Below are 20,087 nucleotides of genomic sequence, written 5' to 3' on the forward strand. Positions count from 1 at the left end.
GCATATATTGCATTGCGCACTGTTGGCATCGAGCCTGGTGAAACGTAGCCACACTTTTGATCTTTTCCACATTTTTCCATCTATGGGGATTGGGACACATACACACTACAGCCTCACGTGTGAGCCGTGTCTCTGGGCGTAACCGGCGTAAACTACTGTTGTTCCTTGAAGCCACCAATCACCGGCACTTTTAGATTTGGGCACATGAAGCATGCTACATGCTTATCACTGACGTTGATGAGATTAACCCCTTAGGTATCGAAATTTGGCACCGAACGACAAGACAGTTTTTGATACTCGATTGTTTAGAGGCAGTTCGGTCGGTGCCTAAAATGTATCGAACTCGATACCCAGCCCTAGTGAAAGGCATATACCATTATTTGCACCTGGATGCAAATAGCATGTGATAAAATAAATAAATGGCTTCATTAATCATCACCATCATCAATAATTATATTACTGTATTCATCATTATTAATAATATATAAAAATATCATAGTTATAAATATGCTCTCAAATATTGGGTGGTATTGGGACTATCCCCACAGATAACTGTAAATGGAGTGAGCAGATGCTTTTCTCTTGCAGCACCAAGAAATTCTTTGTCAACATATGGACTAACATCTTGTGGTTTTCTATCTGTCAGAATGGGTTCTCCCTTCACTGATTACTTTATCCTTTGGTAAATATAAAGGACATTCATGTGAGTGTTTTTCCCCATTAACCGCAGTGGATTTGATTTAAGGTATCAAAACCTTTCCCATTTCTAGCTTTTTATTTTGTGTGTGTTTTAGTGTTTTTAGTAATTACCCAAATGTATGCGCAGATACCCCACTGAAGAAATAGCTTAAACCTGTCTAAGCTGGCTTAGTTGGTCTCCCAGCCTGGCCAAGCTGGTCTTCTGCTGATCTAATCAGACTCACAGCCCTGAACAGCTGACAAAAGCTAAAACAAAATATCTAAAGAAACACCTAAAAAATCATTATTAATGAAGAGAAATGAACTGTAGTCAACTTACATGGTCATCGTATGATTTGTGCGTGGCCTGCAGTGGCGGAGGTCTGTATCCAGGGGTTCCTGGGGTTCCTCTAGCCCGTGGTGCAGTCACTCCTCTGGCAAGTATGGGTGTGGGAAGGGAGGTTCGTGTACCCCCAGTTCCTCTGGGTGCTGCTGCTCCTCGTCCCGGTGGAGGAGGTGGAGCTGCCCCTCCTCGCCCTCTAAATATCAGTTTAAGAGATAATGTCAAAATTATGACACCATTGTATGATATCTTTATTGTGATCTCTGAGACCTCTAAGTTAATCACAAAAATCAAATTTTTTAGGGGAGTGGGGGGATTTAATGTTTAAAACATCATTTTTAGTAGGTTAATTTTATGTTAAAAAATGCAGTAGTTTAGCTAATATATCTAAAAATCTCACAGAAAAACAAAACAAAACAAAAAAGTGCTCTATATTAGCAGAAAATGCCAAATAAAAGATATATAAGTATTTAAAAAATGTTATGCACAACATGAGCTGTGGACAAACACAAGAAAGTCTGACAGACAGCCTTTTACAGTGTTACAGTCTGTCCATTACTTTATATATATATATATATATATATATATATATATATATATATATATATATATATATATATATATATATATATATAACTGCAATGCAGCTCTTTCATGGATTCATAATTTCTGTAATGTTGCATACTAAAAGCTTGATGCTGTGGCAACAAGATCAGTGCAGTATTGAAAAATTAGCATTTTGTGAAAAGTCAGTTTCTGCAGTATTATAACAGTAAGCCATGTGAACCATAATACTAGGCAGTAGAGTTTCCAAACATATTTCAATCTTCACCTATCTCAGCTCTTTTAACTCTGGTTACACATTGTAGCCAAGGCAGTGAAGCACATTCTAATAGGCTTCAAAAACCAGCCTGCATCCACCTTTTTCCTGGGGTCTTACTGGGGAAATTAATGTGGGTGGGACTTCCGCCAGAAGTCGTTCTACAACATTCTACAACATTCAGCTCTGGCTGTAGTAATTTTAAGATCCTGTTTGAGCTTGTAACCACCTCTCACCAGTCAATCAACCGACGATCAAATGTTTAAACTTATGTGCGGATTTAAAAGGAAAAATCCATCTGATCGGAAAACTTGGCAAAGTGATTACATATCCAAGTATGAGAACTTCACAGCTCTTCCTAAGTGTGTCTGTCTGATTTGAACATGCAGGGTGACAAGATGACAAGCACACACATCTGAAGCTGAACTAACACAGGTACTCCACAGAAACAACCAATAATTTTGCTCAAAATGTTGCGTTTGTGGTTAGATTAAATCTCAACTGGATTTACTAGAAACAGCATGCCGGTTTTGTTCACGCTTTCTTTGTTTTTATTACTTTTTTGCAGTTTATTATTGTTATGTAACACACGGATATAGTAACTGATAGATGTCCATACAAAATCATACATGCTCTGCTCAAAATCCCAACACCACAACGAAAGAATGAATGGACGTACAACGCAACAACAGCTGTTTTAACTTGACAACGGAGGTAATGCCCATATTTCTCGCTAAGCATCATGGAACATAGGAAAGTGTCTAAAGAAAGATCTATGGGATTTAGTGCTAGAGACCTGTGAAAGGCCATCACTGCAAAAAGTAACTTTTTTTTTTTTTTTAAATCATTTTTTGTCTTGTTCTCCAGTAAAATATTTAAACATCTTTATAACAAGAAACTGAGTAAGATAATAAGACTTATTTTAAGAGAAAATATCTTAATATATCTTACCACATTATCAGATGTTTTAAGAAAAATCCTCACTCAACTGCGTTAGATTTATGCTTAAAACAAGTCAAAAATGTAAGTGAATTAAATCAAGTAAATTTGTCTTTTTGACAAGGAGGAGGGTGGGGCCAGGCAGTGTGAGAGAGAGAGAGAGAGAGAGAGAGAGAGAGAGAGTGAGAGAAAGCCAAATGCAGCTGCATTGTGTGTGTTTGTGTTCTTTGTCTTTTTTTCTCTATGGGGGGAAACGGCAGCATCTCTCAAATCCTCGGCGGCCAGCAGTGGCGTCTCCGTCCCCGGAAGGATGGCCGCGGCTGCTCCTCGGTAGGCTTGTAGTGGCAAGGATTCTACGACAGTGCATTTCTCCACCTTCCCGGGCTTCGGCACCAATGTAACAATGTTCAAAATGGGAAAGGAGGAGGTGGGAACTGGCTGAACTGTCAAAATAATGGTTTAATGAAAACTTAAACAAAAAGACTGAACACAAATGCACACACTCTGCAGTTGCATGTGACACTCTCTCTCTCGTGAACTGACACATTCCGCTGCACTTATCCCTCTCTTCGGCTGATTAGCCTGATTGGGGGCCGGGCTTGCATAGTCATGGCCCAGCCCTGCCCTCCTCCTCATCACAGTCTTACTTTAAAGGAATAGTTCACCAAAAATGAAAATACTCTCATCATTTACTCATTTTCATGCCATTACAGATGTGTATGACTTTCTTTCTTCTTTAAAACACAAATTAAGATTTTTAGAAGAATTTCTCAGCTCTGTTGGTCCATTAAAAGCTTTAAAGCTACAAAAAAAAGCACACAAAGGCTTCACAAAATGTATTAAAATGACTCCAGTCATTAACTCCATGTCTTCAGAAGTGATATTATAGGGTGTATATTGTGGGTGAGAAACAGATCCGTATTTTTTTTACTATAAATTCTACTCCCTGTCGAGTAGGTAGTGATATGCACAAAGAATGCAAACTGCTATAAACAAGTTAAGAAAATGTGGAAGTAAAAGTGGACATATAGTAGGGTACAATGGGGATACAGGCTCAGCGGGGTAAAAGGCTCCTTTGATTTGATTGTATCCCAAAACACTAATTAGCAACAAAATCTACCACAGTACTTTCCTAAACACCTGTTTGTCACTATGCACTGCAAAATATTTGTTGCATGTGGTGTCTAAAGTTTGATTTTGAGGCAATTTGATCGTATTTTTAAACTTCTAAACCACTGTTGTATATGATTTACTTTTATGCTGCCTTTATGTGCCTTTTTGACTCACTTGCAGTGAATGGACAAACAGGGCTGAGATATTTTTGTACAAATCTTTGTTTGTGTTCAGCAGAAGAAAGACAGTCAAACACATCTTGAATTGCATGAGGGTGAGTAATTTATGAGAACATTTTTTTTGGGGGAACTAATCCTTAAAGAATGTTTAGATATTTGTTACTGGAAAGGAAGATAAAATATACTGCCATGCAAAGGCAAAATGCAGTACCTACGCATTGTGTCAAAACTGAATTATGACTGAATTATGATAATAACTCTTAGACTATGATCTGTCTGCTCAGATTCAGAGAAAACAGAGTGAGACAGTGTGAGCGTATTAACTCCGTTTTGGCTTTGTAGGGTATGGTACTGATTAAAAAAAAATAATTTTTTACACTGTTTATCTGAAAGTATAGATTTGTTTTACTCTCATGCCCAGGTGTTTGTGTTAGTATAATAGACAAATACATCCTTACAACACCTTTGTGGAATAAAGGGGTAAAGTTGTCTTTTTCTGGACCTGCAGAATTTCTGTCCTGCAAAAGGCAGAAGATGGAGTTGGCAGCACTGCTGAATGGCAGATGTTGCGGTCGGTAGAGATTTACATTCCATCCATCCAAATCCAAAGATACTTCAGAGACTAATGCCCCCATCAGTGTTGCTTTTCCATGCTGATTTGTGGCAATGACTTCTCAGGGCACCACAAGGAGCACATCAAGGGGATGAGGCCCTTTATAGCTTTATCCGTCAGCAACGACAAGTAATAAGACTGTATTTTTAATCTATTATTACTACCTGAGGTAGTGCAAGCTGTTGTTGTTGTGAGGGAATCCTAGAGGGATCTTCAGAGGCTTAATCAAGCCAAAGTAAGTGTGGAATTTATTAAATAAACATCAAAGAGGCAGAACATGTTTAGGATATGACATTTGTAAATAATGTATGACAGTTATGAGAACAATTATAGCTTCACCTGCAAACCTGATTCACAACACTGAGCCAGTGGGGCTCAGGGCACTTTCATCATCCAATAGTGCACAGATGTTTGGAAGTGAGAATTGGGATTCTGTAAGAGTTAAAGGAATAGTTCACCCTAAAATGAAAATTCTGTCACCTTCACATTGTTCTAAACCTGTATGACTTTCTTCTTTCCATGAAACACAAAAGGAGATGTAAGGCAGAATGACAGCCTCAGTCACCATTTACTTTCATTGTGTGGAAAAAAGATGCAGTGGAAGTGAATGGTGACCAAGGCTAACATACTTCCTAACATCTCTGTGTATTTCACAGAGAATGAATGACATATAGGTTTAGAATGACATGAGGGTGAGTAATGATGATAAAATGTAAAGTTTTGGGTAAACCATCCCTTTAAAGTTTCTAAAGTTCTGAAGAGGGGTGGTGATGTTTAATGTACCGTGTGGAGACGGTGGAGGTCACACGCATGCCACGTCCTCGTACAGTCCTTCCTCTGCTTGGGTCATCTGAGCCGTTTAAGTAAGATAGTTCACGAAGCTGCTCCTGCCTGATTTCATCATTGTAATCCTGTGGGGGTTAAAATGGCATACTTTACATTATACATTAATTTACATACTTTACTTTACATTTTCATTTCCAAAACTTTATATACAAGTTAAAAACCACTCCTAGCCAACTTAAAGTTGTATATGCATATTATTTTGCACACTTGTTTTAAATAATTGCAAAAGGCAATTATAAAACTGGATACACATCTTGCAGACATCAGCGTCAAAGCTATTGAGCTTTACGTTGGCAAGGAGCGTTAAATAGATTACCAGAAAATTTAGCTGACAAGGATAAAAAAAATTTTTTTTACCTGTTTATCTTGTTTATCAGATCTGGAGGAAAAGATGCATTTTTGCACACATATTGACCAAAAAAGCCACCATATGAGACATACTCCAGCACACACTGAAAATATGGTGTAGAATTAGGGAATGTAATGCATGTACATCTCTCATTTGGACTAAGAGAAATGATAGGGGCAGGAGATAAATAGGGAGTGGCTGCTTATTAACTTTGTTTAACATCTATTAGTGCATTGTTGTGAAAGAATAATTCCACTTTCTGCATTTATAAAGTTCCTCTCTCATTTGATTGAACATGACAGTGCCCTGAATCACAAAGCCGATTACAGAGTAGATAGCACTTATTCTATTATCATGTCAGTGCCACAGGCAGATAAACGCAGGCTCATATCCACCAGCCACTTATTTTCCTTCCTGTTTGGCACAACAGCTGGGTACAAGCAAATATCAGACATGGCAGTAAGAAGAGAGTGGCCTTTTGAACAATAAATATAGACTGAAGCGCTGGGATAGAGAGCTGCTTGTATGTCCACTCAGTTGACTTTCTTTTCTTTTTCTTTTCTGTTCAATTCACAAGATACAAGCTTAATGAAGCTTTCATATTTGCATAAAGGACGCATACTCGTTTATGGTAAATTCCAGACCTTTATGGGAAATACAATCATTTTAAAAAGAAAGGTTTGACAATTAAATTCTATATCTTGATATTTATTGTATTTTTCAAAAAGGATATATTTTAATAGCTACAGTATGACTATGAGATTTTGTTCTAAACATCTGTGTGGTAAACATATACTGTATAGAAATATAAAAATCATTAAGATTCGTTACACAAATATCCTTCATACTGTGCAGCATGTAGTCAAAGTACTAGTAAAACTGTTTGGAAATAGGTCTTAGACATGTTTTAAGGGGGTTATTAAGTTGTTTCTTAGTAACCTGAGACATTTAATCGCAACATATATCTCTCAGACAAACTGATATAGGTTTACTTTCATTGCAAGCTGCACAGGGACTCACAAGCAATCTGATTGCATTTTCCCCTTCAACTGAGAAATGACTGAAAAGAATGGACAGACAGTAATGTATTTTATGCTGATTAGATGTAATAAGCATCCTGATGGAATCATTATACAGAGTGTCTGTCTCATGGTGAAGCTAATTATGTTCTGAAAATACCAATAGTAATTTATGATTTATTATATAAACAGGGAGCCTTAGAAACATCAGGTCAGGCTGTGTCCAGCCATCAAGTCAGACTAAAAAATATAATAATTTTTTGTCTCTTTCTGAACATATAACTTTATTGCATAAGTCTGAATATATAATAGCAAATCTTATTGATATAATTTTAAATATATAGTTATAAACCAGGTTGACATGAAACACAAAATTGTGGGACATGCTACAGGATCTAAAACAATGCATTGTAGCAACTGGGGGAATCAATGAAGGAATCATTAACTCGGCCGGTTCCGAACAAACAAGAACTTACTGTTGAAACTCCCCTAATTACTGAAATAGTGCCAACTAGTCTCCACAAGCACAATAAATGTATTGACAAAGAGACAATGAACTATTGACAGAGAACCGCATGTGACATCCGCATGCTCACCACGTGCTTATCATGTGGACAGGAAGGGGGAAACTTTGAACGTAAAAATGTGTGTGTGTGTGTGTGTGTTTTTCAGTTAAACACAGAACTGCATATTGCTAATGAAATACGTGTAATCCCTGTATGTTGTGTATTTCTGAGGTATATCAAACTCGTTAGAACTGTTCCGTTGTGTGTTTTAAACTCTGAGGCCTCATATTTAATAGCCTCAGTGTATATTCCCTTTTTAAGTGTACTAAACACACGTTTCTTGGTATCAAATTAAACCTTACGATTTGTCCGAGCTGAATTCGAATATAAGATCTCTGTAGAATGATATTACGTGATGTTTTACTATCTTTTGAGTCATTCAGCCCAAAATCTCTTACTGTCATAAACATGCAAATGAGCCTTGACAAAGGAACTCTCTCATGCCCAGAGTAAGGGAGACTTTTACGACCTCCAAAGGAATGTTCAGAGAAGTGCTGACCCTCACTTCATTCTCTTACGGAGAAAGAGAAATGAACCCTGTTAATCCTATATATATATTCTATATATCCATGTGATAAATATTGACATGTATCTAATGTGCCATCTCACATTTTCCCTTAAATGTGCTTGATCTATGTTTTCTTGCAAACTAATGGGTTAATGTTTCAGACTTTGCATACCATGGTTACCCGAAATCATATGTGTGGCATATTTGGTCTCTATAACTTGGTATTTCGAAGATTGAAATGACTGTGTACATGATATGTCGATAACAACAACATATTAGTATTACAAGTATATTTCCTAGTTTTCTTTCTTGCACATGCAATGAGAAATGTGAGAACAAAGAGCAATAAACCAAATTCCCGCCTGGAACCCAAACCCTTCTCATTGGTCGAGCCAATGAGAGGTGGGACATGTTTTCTAAGGGTATAAAACTACTGCGCCCACTTCCTTCGTCCTCTTATCTCTTCGCGCTCTTAGCTCTCTCTTAGCCTCTCTTGCTTCCTGCCTCTCTTGTTTTCTGGTCCTCTGAGCCTTGTGCTCTCTCACTCTCTCGCTGAATGATGCCAAACTAGAAGGCCCCAAGGACTCCCAAGCGTGCGCCAGGCTACGTCCTTGTCTCTGACTCCCACTGGTTCTCTCTCTCATCAAGACAACATCATCAAAGATCAACTCAAGCCATCAACAAATTGCATCAGGACAGTTTAATTCAAATGGGACATGCAAGTATCAAACTTAGTCTCATTATTTGATACATTAAGTATCCTTAACCCCTTTCTAAAAAGGGCGTGTCAGAACTAATATGATGGTTTGCTCAGGCTGTTGATCTGCTGAACTTCAAACAATGCTATAACTTCTTGCCTTCCTGTATTCTGCTTCAGCCCTCTTTCCCTTGGTAAACTGTATGAATGTATGTATATGTATGTTAGAGTAGTTTAAATGTTTAGTCTAGTTAATAAAGTCTTGTTCATGTCACATGTAAAGTTGTCTGTGTCTCAAGCTCATATCTAAAGTCACTAATCATAGATTTTGACTACTTGCTCTTAATACGTAGTAAGAAAGACATTTCCCATGCCCCGGAAATGTACCTTTCTATTAATTAATTAATTAATAACCAATATTGAGTGTTCACGGGATGAACCGAGTATTTGGTTGTAATGTTAATGTAGCTACATCAAGTTAACCCGATTAACTGATCCAAATATTCATAATCGATTATAACAAGTTATGATTGATTATTAATATTTCATAGAGCTGATTCGCTACATAATGGTGGAGAATGCGGGCATGATTAAACAAAGGTTATGAGCTTGAACCACTGTCAACCTAAAAGTGTGCATTGAATAATTCCGGTCAGAATAGGACATGACATGCGAAACGGCATTTGCTTCACTAGTTGCTGGCTTGTTTGGATGCGGATAAAGTGATGGCTTGATTTGACATCTCTACTGTAATTGAAAGAGTCTTAACACATTTAAGCATATTTTCAAAAGGCATCAGTGTACGAGTAATATGATTTTAGCGGAGAAACCCTAATTTCAGTATTAAAGTGTAAGTCTGTTTTGATGAAGGTATCTCAGCTCAGCGGCATGTAAATTTTTCCAGAATTGATTGCTTAACCTGTTTCTGATGAAGAAATCTCAGTACAGTGTTATATAAATGTAGATTTGGGCGATGCTCCCCTTTTCACAGTATAAAGGCCTTACAAATTATAGTTAGATTGATGTCCTTCATCTAAACTTTATCTGTGCATCTAAAAGGCTTAGCTTCCTGGTGATCAAAACTGTGTTTCACTCACTGAAACGCTGAAGTGCATTGGTTCCCATGACAACGACTTGTCACAGGAAGTGCTCACTCCAGATAGCACATGTGTTTCCTTCCGACGCCATTTTGTAAACAAACCAGCCTAGGTGGCTAAGCTAACCCAACTTAGCAGCCCCTTAGCTTAGGCTAAGCTAACTAATAGCTTCAACAGTTAGCTGCTAGCATAATTTACATGAAGCCTTTATCTACAGCTTGTGTGCATGCAGAGTGAAGTGATCTAAACCATTTTCCTTTAACCCCATTTCTGGTTTCTGAATTCTCACTTTCTCTTTCCTTAACTTTAATTCTTCTCATCTAACTTCGCCTGCACCTTTCAGGTGCATCCCTTACTGAACGCTGTTCAGCTAAATTTGCAGTTACTTTGTTAATTAAATCTAAAACTTAATTACATGTAAACTGTTTAGATAGAGAATAATTTTTATAGTTATTGGGAACTTTCAATGGCACGTTGACTAAACTTTATAGAGGGACAAACACATTGTGTGGTCTTGAACACGCAACAGCTGTGACCAACTATAGAATGATGCCCAAAGCAAATCTAATTGTTGATCATAAGTGCTATTGATTATTCCCAATACAAGGTTATTCTGCTAATTTAATCACTTCTTCAAGTCTTTTTATTATTTTTACTAATAATAGAAGTCAGCTATTCATTTTCCCATTTAACCCTCTTGGTCTAGTGTAGTTTATTTCCCCATAAAACTGCAAAAGTAACTAGACATACTTTTCTTCTCGATTTTGTGTTTATTTGCAACAAGTTGCTTAAATTTTATGAGCCAGCTACACTAGTAATCTAGACGATTTCTATGGCATAATTTTGAGCACCACTAATAGACACAATCTAATAGGAAAGCTCTTTTCTTCCTCTTTCTTTCTCCTCTTCATGTGTTCAAAGATCAAGCCTGTTGTATGCTATCAGTAAGTGCTGATAAATAATTTGACCCAAAGAAACATCTTAAGTCATTTATTAAATCTAGGCTTACGCTCTTTTAGCAAAGCCACTCAGATCCACACAAATCTGAGCACCCTGCTATTTGCAGCTAAGATAGTAATAATCAGGAACACATTTCAATTGTTAACCACACCTAGCAAAACCTAGCTGTACATTATACACCTTGCTGTCTCACTTTGCCTTTAGCTCCAAATTCTGTTTGATCTTGCATTAGTCTCTTGCCCTTACTCTCACCAGAAGTGTGCCAAAATGTTGCAGATGCTTAGCCTAACTGCCCAGATGGCAGGCCAAAAGGACTGGCTAGGTGTTTTGAGGAACACCCTTTTATCCATGGCTGCTGACGACCTTCAGCAACAGAACAAAAAGCAACTGGAAAACGAGGGAAAATAACTAATGACAGACGACTCAAACCAGAGGTATGAGCACAAATATCTGACTGAGGTTATCGTCCTGGCCCACAACCTCACAGGTTTGAAACAGGAGGTAAACAACCTCCAACGCCAGATCACTGAGTCCCAAACGGAGCTGACACATGCTAAAAACCGCATAGACCAGCTAGAGATGGAGGCTCAGGACAGACACAAGGACCCTGGCAGAAGGGAGTCACAGGAGGTAATCCACAGACTTCAAACAGCTCTGACAGCTGCTAAACAACAAGAGCAGTTGGAAAAGACAGCCAGAGAGCACCTGGAAAAGGTACTTTTTCACAAAGATTCACTGTTAAAAACAGGAAATTCTGAACTCTTGGACAAAGATGCCAGAATCATGGCCTGTGAAGGTCAACTGAATGTGTCCAGAGCTGGAGTTAAAGTGCTGACTCAGCAGCTGGACAACACCAAAGATGAACTTGACATGGTCCAACGAGAACTGAGAGACTCTTACCTGCTGCAAAAGGAACCACAGCAGGAGAGACATCTCACTCCCCCACTTGCAATCAGCAGAGAAACCTCCCCCAGCCAAGCACAGATTTACAAAGGGGGGAGACAAACCCCTATGCTTAACACGTCATCGGACAGTTTCCTTAAAGCTTCTGCAGCCGCAGAAGGAAAAGGATTGATTCAGACGAATCTTGAAACGACACGTGTAGCGACACTCAAAGACCTCAACCGAATGGCCAGACATATCCCTGCATTTACACCAGAGCTTGCAGGAGACCACGACGTCCACGCTTACCTGCGAGACATTGACTTTCACCTGCAGTCTTTGATGAGTGTGAACCATCAAGATAGACTCCATCTGATCTGGATCACGTCCAGCCCAGAGTTGCGACGCTTTCTGGCTCGACAGCCAGAAAACATCCAGTCTAACTACCAGCAGATGAAACAAGCCATCATAAGGGAATTCTCAGAGTCTAACAATGGACTGATCGCTGCCCTAGACACCAAACAGGGTCGGCATGAAACTCCCTATGTTTACTACCACAGACTCAGACGAGCTTACTTCAGAGCTCACAACAAACCTGGGATGGAGGAGGACACAAGCTTCAAGAGCCTTTTCCTCCGAAACCTCCATCCTATGGTAAGTCACCATTTAGGCATTATGGCCTGCCCCCACACAATGCCTATCCAACAACTGCGTGACCTGACACAGAAGGCCTTTAACAAACACAAGGCCTCACCCAGCAAACACCACAGGACGTCCCACAGCAGTCTACAACAACATCCTCCTGTACACCTTTCAAACAGGTGCCAAACAGAGGCTGCACAAAGACAGCTAGAAATGCCTGTTTCTGAGTTACAAGAGCTGCTAGCACTAGCAAAAGAGCTCCTGGAACAGAACTCCCCTGAGGAGTACTGGGAAGAACAAACCTCTGACTCTTGCCCAACACCACTCAGGCAAGCTCAAGTCAGCACTGCTGCCAGAGCAGAGTAACACTGCAGACTTCAGACACCTGGTGACTGGGTGCCGAACCAAGGGCGATTGGCCACCTGCTGCCCTTTTGCTACCAGTACTAGGTCAGTCTGGAACTCTCTCCACCCTACACAATGCCCATAACCACTCCCTGCAGCCACAAACAAGCACCTGCCTCAAACGAACTGACTTCATAATGACAGGTGACACACTGTCAAGGCACCTGCTGCCTCTGCACCTGCTGCCTCTGCACCTGCTGCAGAGACCTGGATGTGGCTACTGTCTACATCACCCACCGTGGAACAACCACCTTCTACAAAACCCTCATGATTCACCTGCCATCCGCCATTGTGATGATTGTCGCCCGATGATGTCTCCAACAGGGACATCACCTGGCGAAAAGGGGGACTGTAGCGACTGGGGGAATCAATGAAGGAATCATTAACTCGGCAGGTTCCGAACAAACAAGAACTTACTGTTGAAACTCCCCTAATTACTGAAATAGCGCCAACTAGTCTCCACAAGCACAATAAATGTATTGACAAAGAGACAATGAACTATTGACAGAGAACCGCATGTGACATCCGCATGCTCACCACGTGCTTATCGTGTGGACAGGAAGGGGGAAACTTTGAACGTAAAAATGTGTGTGTGTGTGTTTTTCAGTTAAACACAGAACTGCATATTGCTAATGAAATACGTGTAATCCCTGTATGTTGTGTATTTCTGAGGTATATCAAACTCGTTAGAACTGTTTCGTTGTGTGTTTTAAACTCTGAGGCCTCATATTTAATAGCCTCAGTGTATATTCCCTTTTAAGTGTACTAAACACACGTTTCTTGGTATCAAATTAAACCTTACGATTTGTCCGAGCTGAATTCGAATATAAGATCTCTGTAGAATGATATTACGCGATGTTTTACTATCTTTTGAGTCATTCAGCCCAAAATCTCTTACTGTCATAAACATGCAAATGAGCCTTGACAAAGGAACTCTCTCATGCCCAGAGTAAGGGAGACTTTTACGACCTCCAAAGGAATGTTCAGAGAAGTGCTGACCCTCACTTCATTCTCTTACGGAGAAAGAGAAATGAACCCTGTTAATCCTATATATATATTCTATATATCCATGTGATAAATATTGACATGTATCTAATGTGCCATCTCACATTTTCCCTTAAATGTGCTTGATCTATGTTTTCTTGCAAACTAATGGGTTAATGTTTCAGACTTTGCATACCATGGTTACCCGAAATCATATGTGTGGCATATTTGGTCTCTATAACTTGGTATTTCGAAGATTGAAATGACTGTGTACATGATATGTCGATAACAACATATTAGTATTACAAGTATATTTCCTAGTTTTCTTTCTTGCACATGCAATGAGAAATGTGAGAACAAAGAGCAATAAACCAAATTCCCGCCTGGAACCCAAACCCTTCTCATTGGTCGAGCCAATGAGAGGTGGGACATGTTTTCTAAGGGTATAAAACTACTGTGCCCACTTCCTTCGTCCTCTTATCTCTTCACGCTCTTAGCTCTCTCTTAGCCTCTCTTGCTTCCTGCCTCTCTTGTTTTCTGGTCCTCTGAGCCTTGTGCTCTCTCACTCTCTCGCTGAATGATGCCAAACTAGAAGGCCCCAAGGACTCCCAAGCGTGCGCCAGGCTACGTCCTTGTCTCTGACTCCCACTGGTTCTCTCTCTCATCAAGACAACATCATCAAAGATCAACTCAAGCCATCAACAAATTGCATCAGGACAGTTTAATTCAAATGGGACATGCAAGTATCAAACTTAGTCTCATTATTTGATACATTAAGTATCCTTAACCCCTTTCTAAAAAGGGCGTGTCAGAACTAATATGATGGTTTGCTCAGGCTGTTGATCTGCTGAACTTCAAACAATGCTATAACTTCTTGCCTTCCTGTATTCTGCTTCAGCCCTCTTTCCCTTGGTAAACTGTATGAATGTATGTATATGTATGTTAGAGTAGTTTAAATGTTTAGTCTAGTTAATAAAGTCTTGTTCATGTCACATGTAAAGTTGTCTGTGTCTCAAGCTCATATCTAAAGTCACTAATCATAGATTTTGACTACTTGCTCTTAATACGTAGTAAGAAAGACATTTCCCATGCCCCGGAAATGTACCTTTCTATTAATTAATTAATTAATAACCAATATTGAGTGTTCACGGGATGAACCGAGTATTTGGTTGTAATGTTAATGTAGCTACATCAAGTTAACCCGATTAACTGATCCAAATATTCATAATCGATTATAACAAGTTATGATTGATTATTAATATTTCATAGAGCTGATTCGCTACAGCATATTACCTCAAATAAACTCTACATTAAATATTTGAACTTAAAAAAATAAATATAATATATATATATATATATATATATATATATATATATATATATATATATATATACACTCACCTAAAGGATTATCAGGAACACCTGTTCAATTTCTCATTAATGCAATTATCTAATCAACCAATCACATGGCAGTTGCTTCAATGCATTAAGGGGTGTGGTCCTGGTCAAGACAATCTCCTGAACTCCAAACTGAATGTCAGAATGGGAAAGAAAGGTGATTTAAGCAATTTTGAGCGTGGCATGGTTGTTGGTGCCAGACGGGCTGGTCTGAGTATTTCACAATCTGCTCAGTTACTGGGATTTTCACGCACAACCATTTCTAGGGTTTACAAAGAATGGTGTGAAAAGGGAAAAACATCCAGTATGCGGCAGTCCTGTGGGCGAAAATGCCTTGTTGATGCTAGAGGTCAGAGGAGAATGGGCCGACTGATTCAAGCTGATAGAAGAGCAACTATGCCTGAAATAACCACTCGTTACAACCGAGGTATGCAGCAAAGCATTTGTGAAGCCACAACATGCACAACCTTGAGGCGGATGGGCTACAACAGCAGAAGACCCCACCGGGTACCACTCATCTCCACTACAAATAGGAAAAAGAGGCTACAATTTGCAAGAGCTCACTAAAATTGGACAGTTGAAGACTGGAAAAGTGTTGCCTGGTCTGATGATTCTCGATTTCTGTTGAGACATTCAGATGGTAGAGTCAGAATTTGGCGTAAACAGAATAAGAACATGGATCCATCAAGCCTTGTTACCACTGTGCAGGCTGGTGGTGGTGGTGTAATGGTGTGGGGGATGTTTTCTTGGCACACTTTAGGCCCCTTAGTGCCAATTGGGCATCGTTTAAATGCCACGGCCTACCTGAGCATTGTTTCTGACCATGTCCATCCCTTTATGGCCACCATATACCCATCCTCTGATGGCTACTTCCAGCAGGATAATGCACCATGTCACAAAGCTCGAATCATTTCAAATTGGTTTCTTGAACATGACAATGAGTTCACTGTACTAAAATGGCCCCCACATTCACCAGATCTCAACCCAATAGAGCATCTTTGGGATGTGGTGGAACGGGAGCTTCGTGCCCTGGATGTGCATCCCACAAATCTCCATCAACTGCAAGATGCTATCCTATCAATATGGGCCAACATTTCTAAAGAATGCTTTCAGCACCTTGTTGAATCAATGCCACGTAGAATTAAGGCAGTTCTGAAGGCGAAAGGGGGTCAAACACAGTATTAGTATGGTGTTCCTAATAATCCTTTAGGTGAGTGTATATATATATAGTCACACAACAGGACCATTAAAAATAGTGAAGACAAAAATGTGATAATTATTATTTTTTTTATCCAGTTGCATAAAACACACGTTTCCTTATATATTCATCAAATATATCTGCTTTACAGATTTAAGACAAAGGAGGCTCCTAATTTTAAAAAGTAGGTCTTAATGCTAAAAGTTTATAACGGTCAGTCAATGTTTCACGTTTGTCCACTTATGATCAGATCACCCGAAATGCATATTTACAAGAAGTGTAAATGGGGCCTATGTCTCAGCAGCATTGCATTTATGGTAAATGAATGAGACTTCCTCCTCCATAATCTAGTCAGTTTCCTTTTTAAATGAGACTCTGAGGAGAACCTAATCCACCTGCTAAAATGCTGTGCTTTGCATGAATCACTTTTTCCAAATGCCTATAGCAATGTGCGATGTTGCATAATCATATCTACATAATGCTTTCTGCAGGCCTCATCAACAAAGGTATATCAGCAGTCCAGACTACAGACCCCCTTTTTTTTGTCAAATGTATTGTAATTTAACAATGGCTAATCTGGAATTCCAAAATAAATTCAAAGCAACTTCACATTTCATAGTGCAATTTAATCTATGACAGAGGTGCCCACACTTTATTGTGTGATGATCTACTTTTAAATGACCAACTCAATAAGATCTACCAACTAAAAAAACACAGTTTCATTTAAAATAAGACAATGCTTGTTGGGACTACTGCATGTATCCCTACATGGAATTCATCTTCTAATTAATAAAAAAATATATAATAATGTTCAATGTTGATATCATTCAGTTTTGCCTAATCCGGGCAGTAGCATCGCAATTTCGCGCTCTGTTCTCAGAAGTCCTTGGAAGTCGCATATGCGCAAACCTAGTTGTCATGGCAACTGAATAAACAAAACCTCGCCTGGTCAATATTTACTCGTCAAGTGCAAGTCAGACAGAAACTAAAAGAAGGAAAGACATTATATTTATTTTTATTACAATTTAACGAAAGTACATTTAAATTTCGTGCGATCTACCAGCATTGCCTTTGCGATCGACTGGTAGATCGCGATCGACGTATTGGGCACCCCTGGCGTAGGACTACTGGTAATCTGTGTGTGGTTTTATTTTAATGACAAAAAGCCTACACCTATGAAAAGTAAATCTTGCAAATCATTTTACTAAAGCAATGCATATCATTGTCAGTGTTGTTTACTGTTTGTATTACACAGAAATATATTTTAACTGATTACCCGTATTTGCAAAGCAATGTCTCTATAAAATGAATATTGGGAACACTTCACCATAAGATTGTATATGTTAATATTGGTTGAAGCAATATTCTGGCTTCAATACAAGTTAAGCTCAATTGACAGCATTTGTGGCATAATGTTGATTACTACAACATTTTATTTGAAAAATAAAAAAGTATCAAATCTGGGTTACAGTAAAGCATTTACAATGGTGAATGGGGCCAATCTGTAAATGGGTTATGCCGACCTACTTACTATTTCAAATGTAAAGCCACAAAAGGTAAACAATATGCATGTTAACATGATTTTAATGTGATAAAATCACTTATTTACCTTTTATGTGTAAAGTTATAGCCAATTTTACAACTTTGTTGCTATGACAACATAATACTTTAAACCATACAACGACCATTAAAACATTGATTTAAACAAATTTATAGAACCAATATGAATGTTTTTGCTTGTATCAAATTATAAGCTTCACATATCTGCCTTTAAACTGTCCAGAAATTGACTCATTCACTTCCATTGTTAGTATGTCACTGTAACTTTGATTTTTGTGTCAAAATTATTTTAGGGAACTTAAGAGAAGCCTGCACAATCTTTTAATCCTGTCAGGAATCAAATAATTTCTGACAATAATAAGTAAATCAGTAGAATACTGTAAACACATTCTATAAGACATTTAGATGGTCAAGGCTTTACACCAGATCAGCATGTCCATTCTGTAGCAGGTACAATAAATATAAATAAAATAAAACATGGAACATGACTGAAAGTATTAAAGATGGGGGATGTGAAAGATCAGTGCTGCGGACGATGCAAAAAAGTGACCCTAGAGGCTAAGTGGTGTGTTGCAAAGGAGAGGTGAAAGCAGAATGGAACAAAAGGGAATTTCCCTTTGAACACTTCCTCCCTCAGGCCAACACCTCATAGAGCTACATTAATATTTACAGTATAAACAAAAAAAAAATTCTAAGATATTCAGTTTACACTTTAATTGCAGAACCTCTGAGCTCCAGGACTTACTAAGACTATCTGATGTTATACATCACTACCTTATGATGTAAGAAAATCGCAAAATAATTTAACTTTTGTCCTAATTGTCATAAAAAGGTTTTTTTTTTTATTTATTTTTTATTTCAACCAGTTTTACAAAGAGAATTCATGCAGACTTAGAAAAAACTTAATCAGCAGCTTAAAGCATTCTCTCAGGTTCCAGTTGATTCCAACTTATCAAATATCCAATTTTCTTGGACTGATCCCCAATGTATATATTAAATCACATGCATAACTCTATAATCTCTTTTTTACTTGTCAATATACATAGACACATTTATGTATGCAGGAGAGCAGGGCGTTTAGTATTGGGATGGGGCAAAGCCATCTCATCTTCACTTCTAGCTCACTATCCCTCTCAAACAAACCAAAAGTATGAACTTACTGGAACGAGGAACTTCTTAATCTCCTCCAGGGCATGGCTCATGCGGGAGTAGGCCTCTCCAGGTGGTGCAAAGACTTCAATTAAAACATGTAGATCGTTGCTCAAATGGGCATACTTTGCCTCTCCACATTTCCTCAGCTCTTCCTCCTGGAAATGGAAAAATATAAAGTCAGGAGTTCTGCCTGATTTAATTAATTAATTAATTAAATCAGGGAATTAATTAATTTATTTAATTAATTAATTAATTAAATAAAAACAGTGCTTATTAAAGGGATTGTTCACACAAATTTGAAGATTCTGTCTTCATTTACTCACCCTCATGTAGTTCCAAACCCACTTTAATATATAATTTTTTTTCAAAGATTAAAGTAGACGTAAGGCTGAAAGTCATTACAATTTCATTGCATATGTTGCCATATGATAGTGAATGGTGATTGAGGCTAACATTTTGCCTAACATTTCCACGTTTCACAGAGGAAACAATGTCTTATGGGTTTCAAACAACATGAGGTTGAGTAACTGACAACAGAATATACATTTTTGAAGTGATTTATTTTCTTATTTTATCATCATTCTCATAAAAGCATGTGAAACCAACAATGAAACCTATCTGCACTCCACAAATAATGGATTTGTAGGTAGTGTAAATTACGCTTAAAGCTTTTTGTCAGAAATAAATGAACATTTTCAATTTCTGACATTCAGAAGAGCAAAAAAAGGTGATAATTCAGAGAGGTACTTAGTTCTTTCTGATTGCTGAATGTGTTCTGTAGATGTTGAGAAAAACTTGAAACTTCAGATAGCTTGTAATTATCGCAGCAAGCATTACTATCTTATGTTGATTACCACTCAACTGTGGCTTCTACTTAAACAGGAAAGCTTTGCTGTATGGGCCATTCACTGTTGCCTGATCACTGATGCGGGCTCTTGTCGCCCCTTCAGCTTTAATATACACTTACTGATGCCATGCCTCTATCATGTCAAAGTGACCCAAACACTTTTTCCATCATCCTTTGAATAGACAAAAGGTCAGTAGACACTTAAGCTTTCACAACATTTCTGAGAGGCATAATCATATTTTGTGAGGCCCTGGTTCAACTGCAGGCAAATTGTGCAGATGAGATGGTTCTGA

The 20,087-nt window shown here is 38.4% G+C and overlaps 1 protein-coding gene across 1 annotated transcript in view; it reads right to left on the reverse strand.

The window, feature by feature from the left end:
* Window positions 1–20,087, reverse strand: part of LOC127618057 (KH domain-containing, RNA-binding, signal transduction-associated protein 2) — a 114,539-nt gene that overhangs the window by 37,409 nt on the left and 57,043 nt on the right. Inside the window, exons 4-6 of the mRNA XM_052090291.1 lie at window positions 18,956–19,102; window positions 5,469–5,596; window positions 1,019–1,217 (exon numbers count right to left, since the gene is read on the reverse strand). Coding sequence (XP_051946251.1) covers window positions 1,019–1,217; window positions 5,469–5,596; window positions 18,956–19,102 — 474 coding nt within the window. The remainder of the gene's footprint in view (window positions 1–1,018; window positions 1,218–5,468; window positions 5,597–18,955; window positions 19,103–20,087) is intronic.

The sequence above is a fragment of the Xyrauchen texanus genome, chromosome 24 (assembly GCF_025860055.1).
Source record: "Xyrauchen texanus isolate HMW12.3.18 chromosome 24, RBS_HiC_50CHRs, whole genome shotgun sequence".
Lineage (NCBI taxonomy): Eukaryota > Metazoa > Chordata > Actinopteri > Cypriniformes > Catostomidae > Xyrauchen > Xyrauchen texanus.